The sequence below is a fragment of the Spea bombifrons genome, chromosome 13 (assembly GCF_027358695.1).
Source record: "Spea bombifrons isolate aSpeBom1 chromosome 13, aSpeBom1.2.pri, whole genome shotgun sequence".
NCBI classification, from domain to species: Eukaryota; Metazoa; Chordata; class Amphibia; order Anura; family Pelobatidae; genus Spea; species Spea bombifrons.
Genome location: NC_071099.1, coordinates 3211143 through 3223147, shown reverse-complemented (window position 1 = coordinate 3223147; position 12005 = coordinate 3211143). Strand labels below are relative to the sequence as shown.

Below are 12005 nucleotides of genomic sequence, written 5' to 3'. Positions count from 1 at the left end.
AGATATATCCTTTTTGCAGCTGCTGGTATGAACACCAACATGAATGTGAACAGCATGGACTTAGCGGGCAGCTTGTCGGTGAAGGATACATCTCAGTCCCAGTCTCGCCTCCCGCAGTGGACTCACCCTAACTCCATGGACACCCTGACGAATGCTGCTTCTCCTCTTGACCCGAGCCCTGGCAAGTCCAGTAAGCATTTTGAATCACTGTTTTAGAAGCAGCGTGAAGCCAGTGAATGCACAGATTTTTCTTACTTTGGACACTAAACTATTTATTAATTTATGCTGCTTTCAGCTATTGGTCCTGAAAAAAATTCTGCAGCAGTAAACCAATGTTTTAATTGTAAATTGTTCATTCCATGTCCTGTAGGGCTGATACGTGCCATTAAGCAGAGATTACCGTATTGGCTCGGATATAGGCTGCACCCTAAAAGTTTGGTGCTTTTTTAAAGAAAAAGTTTTGTAATGGATATGCTGCCACTCTGCCCCCCCCCGCCCCCGAGATATGCTGCCACTCTGTCCCCCCCCCTCGAGATATGCTGCCACTCTGCCCCCCCCCCGAGATATGCTGCCACTCTGCCCCCCCCTCGAGATATGCTGCCACTCTGCCCCCCCCCCCCCGACTTACCAGAGCAGACTCCCAGGTGTCTTGCGGGGCCGGAGGGGGACATCTACGCAATACGCGTATACAACTCCCGGTGCCGCCACTCAGCGGAAGTGCCGGCACCGGAAGTTGTATACGCGTATTGCGTAGATGTCCCCCGCCGGCCCCGCAAGACACCCGGGAGTCTGCTCTGGTAAGTCTTGGGGGCAGAGGTAAAACGCATCGTGCGGACGGTCACTGGCTGCGGCGATGCGCGGGTAAACAACCTCCGCTGCCGGCACGTCTGCACGATGTGCTTTAACAATCTCCCTTGCCGGGAATTCCCACGAGGGAATCGCTCGCATCGCTGCAGCCGGTGAACGTCTGTGCTATGTCCCGGGCGTCGGGCGCTAGACCCCAAATATAGGCCGCACCCCCACTTTAAAGACTTGAAGTGGGGGGGAAAAGTGCGGCCTATATTCGGGCCAATACGGTATTTAAGGAAACAGATTTTGCATGTTTATTTGTTACATCTTACATTTTAAAACATTTCCTATTTAATTTTTTTGTCCCCCTTGTCATAATTCTAAACAGCAGATTAGTGCTACGCAATTTAATGTATTCACTGGGCAGATTTATTATACGTACTGGTAATTGTACTTGGCATGTTTCTGTCAGTAGCAGGTGCGCTTTCTGGCGGTTTAAGTATCGGTCCACCAGGCAAGTCCTCTTTGGAAGACTCGTACAGCCGATTTGATCTCCTCCCCAGCAGCGAATCCCCGAACAGCCCTCCTGTAGCTGTCCCAGACAGCTGGTCACGTGTCAAACCTGAGAATGAAAAGATCTCTAACGGATCCAGCATCACCTGGCCACCTGGTAAGCAGTTTCACTTGTATGATGTAATATCCGGCAATATTTATTTTTCTTAAATTAATAAACAGATAATTATCCCCATTTTTATAGGGTAGTGAGGGGATAAAGTCAGTCTCTGCGTAGGCCAGTCTTCCACACCAATTGTCGTATGCTACAGTGTTACGTTTTCCATTCACTAGGAGTAAGAGGTCTACCACCTTCCTTAAAAATCTGCCCCAGAGTATTATTTCTCCTCCAGCAAACTTTTGTAGTGTGTTGTGCTGTTTTCTTGACATCCATCAGACTTTCAGATGATGAAATGTGATTCTGTGCTACATTTACACCACTTCAGGGCTCAGTGGCAGCAAGTCTTACAATCCTCCAGCCTCATCCTAGGTTTATGTGCTGCTCGTCAGCATTGGGAACCCATTTCGAGAGGCTTCAAGAGGCTGCTTGCCTGTGTTTAAAAAAGTGAGAACTATCTATCTGTGCGCTTAAGAGAGCCAGAAAAAGTGGAAGAAAGCAGGGGGTTGATTGTAAGGGAAAGGCGAGGGAGATTAGGACGTGATCCGTGGGAATATCTTGTCAGAGCCAAGTCTTTAGTTTCTGAATGTGGGGTGTTCTTCTGTTATCCTGTGGAGGGAGGGTGCTCCAGAGACGGACATGTAGTACAGAAGGTGAACATCCACCTCGATTTTCCTTGCGGTATGTCTTGCTTGTTATGAGGGCAGTTTAGGGGACACTCAGAGCAGGTCTCTGGGGGAATGGTGTACCGTGAACATCTGTAAATATGGTCCACCTTTATAGAAAGCTTGAAAGTTGCTCTTTGCGATCATGTTCCATGATTCCACCATGGGGCATGTATAAAAGAAATGACATGTATTGCTTGATGTCTCACTCTTTCATGCATTTACATATCCAGTGATTGTGCATGCGCACTGGCACATACTGTTCTAAACCAGTGGTGTCAGTAGACTATCGTGAGGTGAGTTTAATAACATTGTTTTTGTGGAAAGGCACCTTGAAGCTCAGCCAGAGTGGACACTGAAGCACACATCGTTTATTTTAAGCATATTGATGTGAACTCTACTGCTATTGGGTTACAGAGTATTTGTTTTCACACAGAATTTCATCCAGGAGTCCCTTGGAAAGGACTGCAGAATATTGATCCTGAAAATGATCCTGATGTGACTCCTGGGAGTGTCCCCACAGGACCCACCATCAACACCACCATTCAAGATGTCAACCGCTATCTGCTCAAGAGTGGAGGTACTGACTTTAGCCTCATATATTAAACATATGCTTATACCGAATGTGAATGAGCAGCTTACATGTGGTACATGTGCATGTTTACAGGCTTGTATTAGTAGGCTTGGGTGCTAATGGCAGGGAAAAGGAAACAGCCTGTACACTATTTCAGAAATACCAGTTAATTAAATGTGTTTTAATGTTTGAGGGATGGAAGATATGAGGAATGTTGTCGTTTCTGTTCCAGGTAAACTTTCAGATATAAAGTCCACCTGGTCACCCAACCCCATTTCTCACACTCAAGCATCTCTGTCCCATGAACTTTGGAAGGTACCCAGAAATACTACGGCTCCTACTAGACCACCTCCTGGGCTGACCAACACCAAACCATCCTCGGCCTGGGGCTCCAACCAACTGGGCTGGCCAAGCTCCTACTCCTCCGGTATGAAGACAATCTCTAAAACTGTGATAGAAGAGCACTGCTTATCCTCTGCTACTATGACTCCTAATAAAATAGGTGCCAGCGTGTGAATGCCTTGTCCTCCATACAAACCAAACCATAACCAGGACTAATGCGCACAGTGACAGTCAGTAGTCACTCTGTAATACTGACCATGATTGGAAAGTGTTACACATAAATATGATTTATGTCTCATCGCTATAGCAACCAATAGACTAAACCAGTCAGCAGGAATATTGAATGCATCTTGTTCTGTTCACATACTTGTGAATATAGCTAGATAATAAAATCAAGTAATGTTATTACATACAACCCTTGGAATTTGTTCGCAGTATAGGTGTCGCTGTGAATTTGTTTTATAAGCTAGAAGGTACTGTATAACACTTTATTTGGCGGATGGTTGCTCTGTGTAGTCGGGTTGTAACTTGTATTTATTTTTGTAGCTTCCACCTGGAGCACTGATAGCTCAGGAAGAACTAGCAGCTGGCTGGTCCTGCGCAATCTCACCCCTCAGGTAAACTTGTAGAACAATTGTACGCCTGTGACTAGCTCTACATACATACATACATACATACATACATACATACATACATACCCCTACATAGACATTTAGGCTGGATTAGACGCTGATCCCCGCGCAGCATCTTTTCGTGTGTTCTCATGTGCTGTACATGTGTTGGCAGCACTGGAGCGAGAGTTTGAACGTGCTGCCTAATTATCATTTTATTGGATTACTTATTCCATTGTTAAACATGATGAAACTACCAGTTTATCAATGGATGAAAAAATAGCTTCGGTTGCTGTTAAAGGTTATCGAGAGTATTTATGTTTCAAGGATTGGTGACCCAGCACTAGATAACATATAATATATACGTTTTTAATATAAACCTCATACTGAAGAAGATGTAGCTAGTTGAGGTGGCTAATGGTGGCGTTACGCACCCTGCATGATGTGCACCTCGGCAGTTTCTTTTCATCTCATTTGTTGTTATGGAAGCCTTTGTATGCCTCTCTTCTGCAGATTGATGGGTCTACCCTGAGAACCCTGTGTCTGCAGCACGGCCCCCTCAAAACATTCCACCTGAATCTTACCCAAGGCAACGCTGTCGTCAGATACAGCTCCAAGGAAGAAGCCACCAAGGCCCAAAAATCCCTGCACATGTAAGTACAAGTCTCGCCTTTCAGAACAGCAAGTGGGGTTTGCTGTGGTGCAGAAGAACGTTCCTACCCTTACCTTGCTAAAGAAAATGCTGCATGATTGCTGAAAAAAGGTTTCTTTCCTCTGCTGTCTAATGCAGCTAGCATCAGGGCAAAGTGTATTAGAGAGAGAGAGAGAGAGAGGAGGAGAGGGGAGCCTAAACTGTGCAGAGAAGCAGCGTTCCTGTGATTTCAATGATCACTCTCTGATTCTTTCCTTCATAGGTGTGTTCTTGGTAACACTACTATCTTGGCAGAGTTTGCTGGTGAAGAGGAGGTGAACCGCTTCTTGGCACAAGGGCAGCCGCTGCCCCCTACTTCCAGCTGGCAATCTAATTCTGGAAACAGCCAGCCCAGGCTGGGTACAGGAGGGAGCAGCCACACGTTGGTACGCAGCGACACTGCTCACTGGAATCCAACTTGCCTGAGTGCCAAGGCAAACAACGACTTGCTCTGGGGTGGGGTCCCACAGTATTCCAGTAGCCTCTGGGGTCCCCCTGGAACAGATGATTCCAGGATAATCCGCAGCCCTACACCTCTGAACACTCTCCTGCCAGGTGACTTGCTGAGTGGAGAGTCCATCTGACGTTCTGGGGATGCAGGGTCATCAGTCTCACAAGTTCATCAGCACTAGTAAAAAAAAAAAAAAAAAAAAAAGTCAAACCTAAACCTTTCTGCTCCGGCCCCTGAGAGGAATCCAGCTTAACCGGGCCCCAGCCTTTTCTTCGTGCAGTATCTTCTCTGATCACACTCCCTATGGCACCCTTGTGAACTGTTCCTGGTGGCAGTATGGGCTCAGTGGGAGGGAGAGATAAGGAAGGATATAGGAGAAAGTGGCCTTGGAGGTTCTTTGTTGCTTTACAGACAGTAAATATTTCTTTTTCTTTTAAAGTATTGAGAGAGAGAGAGAAACAATGAACGCTGCTTTTGCTTGGACTAGAACATAAGGGCACTTTTCAAATGGCGGGGAGAGTTACATTGATATTGGGTGGGTTGTTATTAATTAAGAGTGGGGTTCAAAAGCCTAATCTGAAATGAGCCTTGGACTTTTTCGCATATCAGACGGGGCACATGAATCAGAAGGGGAAGGATCTGCATTTCTGTATATGCACACAGCTGGATATTATGTTTGTGGAGAAGCAAAGGAATGAAGGCTATAGTTTGGTTACCCAGTGGATCTGCCTATGCACATAACTTCTATCCAGAGCTTCTGCTCCTTTCATAGCCTTTTTTTTTGTTTGTTTTAAAACGATTCCTCTCAAAACACTATTTTTTTCTTCTAGCTCCCATACATCATATCAGCTCTTAGATATACTTGAATTCCAGTGTCTACTCAAATTGTAGCTCCTCGTGTGATCTTCAAACTTCTGCCACATCTGGCATTGAAGTCTCTCTTTACTAGTTTGAGAGACACATCACGTTATATGAAGAGCAGAGTGATTTTTTTTTTTTCACCCCATTGGCTACTTGCACAGAACCACGTCCCCTCGCCCCCCCCCCAGAATACCCTATCATGCTTTTAGAAGACCTACATTGCTGTGCACAAATGTACATTTTTTTTGTAATGAACCAGATTTTCTGGCCTCTAAGGATTGAAAACAAAAAAGAATAATTTTATCCTGTGTGTATAAATATTTTCATTTTAACTCAAAATGTATCATCACCTTTTAACTTTGCACTGAGATGTTCAGCATTGTATCCTCAAAATGCGGTTAACCCAACTGAAAATTGATAAAAGATGAAGAGATGGGCAGAGCTAACAGTTACGTTTACTCAAGGACTTGTTTGTACGGGAAGAAAATCAGCATGCTTATCTCTGGAGAAAAAAAAGAAAAAATCTGTCTACCTTTTTTCAGTGGATTAACTTTGGGGAGAAATGCATATTATTGGACACTTGCACCAGTTTGGAGGCCGTGCCCTGGCTCTTGGACTATATGAGCAAAATGGAGCTGCCTCCATACTCAGAACCCAGGCAGCAACACTGCATCTTATGCAGGTTATTAACTGCATCTAAAGCAGAAGCCGATCTGGCTCTAACCTGTTTACAAATCTGTGTTTTACGTTCTTTTTATTTTTTTATTTTTTTTTCCTTTCTCCAAAAACTAAAAAAATCCAAAAAAAAAATTTACTTCCATTCAATTTCATGAATATTATTTTTGAATTTTTTTAAAAAATAATTCCTTACATCTCGGGGAAAATAATGAAAAGAAGATGAAAAAATAGCCATTGTTGTGCAACTTTTTATTTACCCCCCGTTTTTTTTTTTACCTCTGTTTTTGTCCTTTTTTTTTTTTTCAACTTGTGACAATAGTTTAAAGAAAAAGAAAAAAAAAAAACCTTTTTGATTACTATCTTGCACATGGTGGATGTCTTTCTCAGGAAAATATGACATTTCCAGAGGAGTAAAAACGCCACACAACCATTTCATTGTGTTTATAAGAAAAATAAAATGTCTACAAAAAAAAGAAAATAAACTAAAAGGGAAAAAAAATACCTTAAAAAGACTATCCAACTCCAAGCACTGAATACAGAGAGGGGGTGGGAGAAAACGGAACAAGAAACTAGAGGAAAGCAAACAATTCCTGTTTGTAGCAGTTACATTTTTACCAAAAAAAATGGACTTGAAATGCTTCAAGAGTGCTTTATGTGTTTAAAAAAAAAAAAAAAAAAAGAATATTGCTTTATGTTGAAATACAAACCGTGATTTTCCTGGGTCTTTGTTAAAGAAATGAACAATTCATGTTTCAGAGAGCGAACGAGAAGACCAACTTTCTGACACCTGTAACTTTTAAAGTTGTCTTTTTAGGGGTTCATTGAAGAATATTTGGGTGGGTTGGATATTTCAATTAGTTGTAAAATGCTTTTGGCCGGATTTGATCTCTGCAACTGCTGGTGTTACCCGTTTGTGCTCCACGCACCTTCTGAACGCTCTGCCTTGTTGGTCCGAAGCCGGGGGGGGGGAAGGATTGAAACGCTCGCGGTACTCTGAAGGCCACCACCGGCCGTTTGAGTCCCCGGAGCACTTGCTAGGTTCCTGATCTATGCACACGCCAAGTCAAAGACGCATGTTACATTTTTTTTCTGTTCATTTCTTTTTTGTGTTTTTTGTTATATGATTAATAATAATTTGTTCCTTTAGAGCATCCAACGTCCTTTTAAGCAGACTTTCCAGACAGTACAACCTGTGTATTTCAGCGCCTGTGTATGTGTTTTAAAGACCCGGTCTTTTAATGAATAATTGTATTTGTTAATTCGTAACTCTACCTCTGTCTGCCGTGCGCTGCCCCTTGATGGGCAGAGGAACAGACTGTGATATGGGAGAGTACAGCTTCTCTCTCTCATCTTATTACTGAATTAGATCCTAGTTACAGGCACTTGGACAATCCTTAATTATCTTGGTACCCCTAGTGGGTTAATTGGTTTAGTGTTCAGGTTCTGCTATTTGGCTCCGCTCTCTTCAGTGACCAGCAACATTTTGTTCATTATTTTGTGGGGTGATTTTTTTCTTTTTCTTCTCCTTAACGACAGAGGTTGGGGGATAAAACAGTGTTTAATAGGCTTATAAACAAATGTAGACGAAATTCTCTTTTAGCATTGAATGTTTGTCTTTATTTCTCTAATTTCTGTTGTATGCAAAATTGTCCCAAAGATTTAAATGTAAAAAAACAACAAAACCTATATATATATATATATATATATATATATATATATATATATATATATATATATATATATAGTGAGCTTATTGCTGCTCTGATACTGCCCTTAAATTACTTACCTGTCTGTAAAGGGTTAATTGCTAATACACATGTTCTACTGTACACTGCGGGATCAGCAAGACTGAAATGGAGTGGGATTGCATGCAATTGTCTGTGAGCAAGTAATTGTTCTGTACTGTGAGACGGCGTCCTGCTATTCCTCTTAGCGTAGTCTGCAGGAATTCTTAATTAAGCGACTTTTAAGGCTTTTTCTTTTTTTTAGACATTTTGGAGTTTCGCTTGTTTGCCAGAGCAATCTAAGGGGGTCTATTCGCTAAATGGAGAGTTGTGATATCCGCTCATTGACTTCACTACTCGTAACGAGGGTCCAACCCCAGTGGGTTTCTCCTGCAGGAAGAGCTTAGCTGGCCCTGTATAATGCATAGTTTAATCAGTGAGATGTCTTCACCCCTTGACTTACGTATTACTCAGTTCAGCCTTTTGCTGGAGAAAGTTGCAGTGTTGGCCTTTTAACGGATGGTGAATGAGGGAGTGGAAACCGCAGCTCTCTTTTTAGTGAATAAACCCCAGTGTGCTGTTATGGGCCAGCAATGCAGCCGAGAGATTGAAAGCCACTCGCCCCATAAACCATATTCACAGGAAAAGAAATGCAAAAAAACCAACACAGCGTTACTCAGTCTCCTGTCGGCAGAATGCAAAAGAAGGTTCATACGGAAACAAAATGTATGTGTGTATGCATATAAAACCCATGTATATACACACATGTGCTATGTATGAAGTACGGTATACACATCTGTGCATATGCATATACGAATGAAGGATACAGGAATATCTCTAAATATGTTAAAATGATGTATTCCTCGTGGGTGTTCTTTTTGTTTATTGTTGTCTGTCTGTAACTGACATTTAAATGACAAAAGAAAGTTTTCAGCTTTTTTTTTTTTCTCTCTCCTAGAATGTGTTCGTTAATGGATTGCACCAAAAGTTGCTCTCAAAATGTTGAAGCTTCTTTAAATCCTAATAAAGTGGTTTGTTTTTTTTGACTCTTGGTAGTTTGGTTTATCTAATGTAACTAGCGCTGGTCATCACGCACGTTGTACGTTGGATCTCACTGTAGCTTAAGACGGAGCTGAATTCTTTAAAAGCACCAAAGCGGTTACGTCGTGCTTTTAATGAACAGATTTTGAGTTTAATCAACTTTCTATCTTAACCATTATGACATTGTCACAGCCATATACAATAATTTCACTAATTTCGTTTTTTACTTTATAAACAATAAATCAGATAACGGTTTAAGTTTGCATTCTGACAAAGTACCTATAAAATGATGATGATGACCCAAGAATAAGATAAGAAGTATACAAGGAGCATTGAGTCCAGTTTTATTGTTCTTAGTAACACCACAGCCAGCAGGTGGCAGCATACACCCAGCGCATGATCCTGCCGAGGGTATCGCTTATCCCATAGATCGCCTTCCAAACAGTGAGTAGTGCTGATAATGGATAGAAATGTAAAAGGACGGATTTTTTCCTTTTTTCTGTTACCTGTTCTTAACTGGGATGAAGGGCTGACATTTACCGCTATAAATACAGCTGGTCGGATAATAAAATGATTTAACCCAATCAATGCAGAAAATAGCGGCATATAATCTGGCACTTGAAGGGTTTAGCAGGACAGCCGCAACAGATTGCATGCAATAAACTGGCAAATTCACAATCGTTTACACTTTAGCAACGAAACAATGGTACAACAGCTGTCGTCGTGTTTCTTTAAATGTTCTGACATCTGCATGATTTAACACATAGAACCCACCAGGACCTCGTGAATTTATTTCCTCTATATTTATCCCAAACCCCTGTCATTCTTCCCTTAAACTGAATCTTTGTCCCCAACGTCCTGACCTCGTAAATGATGCAATAAGCATCGGCGCAGATAGTTATTGTTTTTCGACACGCAATATGCAGAACCAATGAATAGTATGCAAAAAAAAAAAAGAGTTCAGTTCTGCATTTCTAAAAAGTGATGGATTCTTAGTCTGGGTCTGATGAGGATCAAGAATTTAACCCTTAGCTGACAGGTGGCTGGTTAAATGCTAGATCATGTTTCCTTGCTCACCTGTTGTGTTGATATTGTCTGCAGGGCATTAATAAAACTCCATCTGGGCTCACAATGCTGATTTTGCAACCATTTGCATGGTTTTAGCTGGATTTACTTTAATAACACCCCCCCTTAAAATTTACACAAGAACATACACAATGATACAACTCTGGTGATGTCATCTGCCCATTTACCTGAGAATTACATTTCTCACAACATTGCTTAGCGTTTTACAGAGCTATGCATATACAAAGAAACGCATTGTTTTGATCTAGAGCTAACAGTGCTATGCAAAGGTTAATTTTGTATATTTAGGACCAGTGGGGAAGATGGGGGGGGTTCAGATGGTTGCCCTAATCCTAGACAAATGGCCAAACCAACTAAACTTTCCTAAGATGGTCAGAACTGCCTCACCATCCCAGTGACTCACAGGCTCTTTTCTTAACAATCCAGAAGCAATAGTCTTGAATGGGTTGAGAGTTGGCACACACATACGGTGAGGGGTTCAGTATCAACAGATGATGCAGCTGTTTGTTTTGTTCATGGGGGGCTTACGGTTACCCTCATTGGGAATGGTCTCTCTCCTCCTCCTCAGTGCAGGACTTAGTCGACAGGGCAAGTTGACCTCTGTCAGCAGCGCCCTGAACACCTCTGTCACGTTGAGATTCTCCTTGGCTGATGTTTCGATCAAACAACTGTTCCATTCCAGCTCAACTGTTGACATTACTTCTTTCCAGAACACTTGTTGGGCAACGTCCTCTTCCTTCTTATTCCCTACTACAACAATTGGGGGGTTCTTCTCCTCTTTGACTTCTAGAATCTCTTCACGCAACCTCTTTACCCTTTCGAAGGTTTCTGGATCGTCCACAGAATACACCAAAGCAAAGGCATCTCCACTCTGCATGCTTAGCTTCCTCATCGCTGGAAACTCGTAACTCCCACTGGTGTCCAACACTTCGATCTTCACTTGTGTACCTCCTGCAGTTTCATACTCTGTGCTGTGCAACTCTTCCACTGTGTGCCTGTGCTTTGGATCAAAGTTATCCTGCAGAAAACGACGAATCAAGGATGTCTTCCCAACACCTGCTGCGCCCAGGAACACGAGCCTGGCTTGGGTCTTTTCCTTGACGGACAGAGACATGGTGAGGCCTTCCTTAGTATCTTGAAAGAAGAAGTGACGATCTGACTCTGAACGGTATCTAGAGCTTCCTCTGTGTCCTCGCTATATATTCATATTTTCCTGAGTGAGGTAACTCTGTCTCCATCGAATCATATTCTGCTGTCTGAAGCTGGATAGTAGGGGAGGGATCTGTCAACCTGCTTTCACAGGCTCTAGTAGTGCATTTGTGTGCGAGAGATGCTGATGTTAACCTTTTCATCACCGAAATCTACAATAACATAAAAATAATAATACTCTCCTACAACATCCATTAACGGGGCTTAGGAAGTGATTTCATGCAATTAGACGAATGAGCAGCATAGGTCGGGAAGAGGAAAAGCCAACAAGATGGGGGGGGAAATATACAGAAATGTGTATTTATTTTGGATAAAATGTCAAATTTATCAACCCAAGAAGGCTATGAGCTGTAAAATGTCACTGGAACACTACTGATACATTTGCAGGTTTGCAAATGAGCGATGGTAATTTGTTTATAATATATTGCGTGTTCTAAAACCAAGGTTGATGAGTTTGCGTCCTAAGGTCTATTGATCGTATGATTTAACGTATTTGAAACACGTCGACATCAAGATTCATCATGCAGTGTGCTAATATGTAGCATCACGAGTCTGCATGTGACAAACTGGCCTTAATTAATCCAGGATTAGACATTTAAGTGTTAGGTTTAGA

At 42.3% G+C, this 12005-nt stretch overlaps 2 protein-coding genes across 3 annotated transcripts in view; one reads left to right on the top strand and one right to left on the bottom strand.

The window, feature by feature from the left end:
- The window catches only part of TNRC6C (trinucleotide repeat containing adaptor 6C), an 86790-nt gene extending 80838 nt beyond the window's left edge, over positions 1-5952 (top strand). For both annotated transcript variants that reach the window (XM_053454164.1, XM_053454165.1), the window contains 7 exons: positions 20-190; positions 1262-1459; positions 2561-2704; positions 2931-3125; positions 3587-3657; positions 4165-4304; positions 4566-5952. In XM_053454164.1, coding sequence (XP_053310139.1) covers positions 20-190; positions 1262-1459; positions 2561-2704; positions 2931-3125; positions 3587-3657; positions 4165-4304; positions 4566-4926 — 1280 coding nt within the window. In that variant the 3' untranslated portion in view covers positions 4927-5952. The remainder of the gene's footprint in view (positions 1-19; positions 191-1261; positions 1460-2560; positions 2705-2930; positions 3126-3586; positions 3658-4164; positions 4305-4565) is intronic.
- Positions 5953-10231: 4279 nt separating this feature from the next.
- LOC128471489 (ras-related protein Rap-1b-like) lies at positions 10232-11414 on the bottom strand. Its single transcript, XM_053453438.1, has one exon. The coding sequence runs from the start codon at positions 11295-11297 to the stop codon at positions 10668-10670; it is 630 nt and encodes a 209-aa protein (XP_053309413.1). The 5' UTR covers positions 11298-11414; the 3' UTR covers positions 10232-10667.
- Positions 11415-12005: the final 591 nt, after the last annotated feature.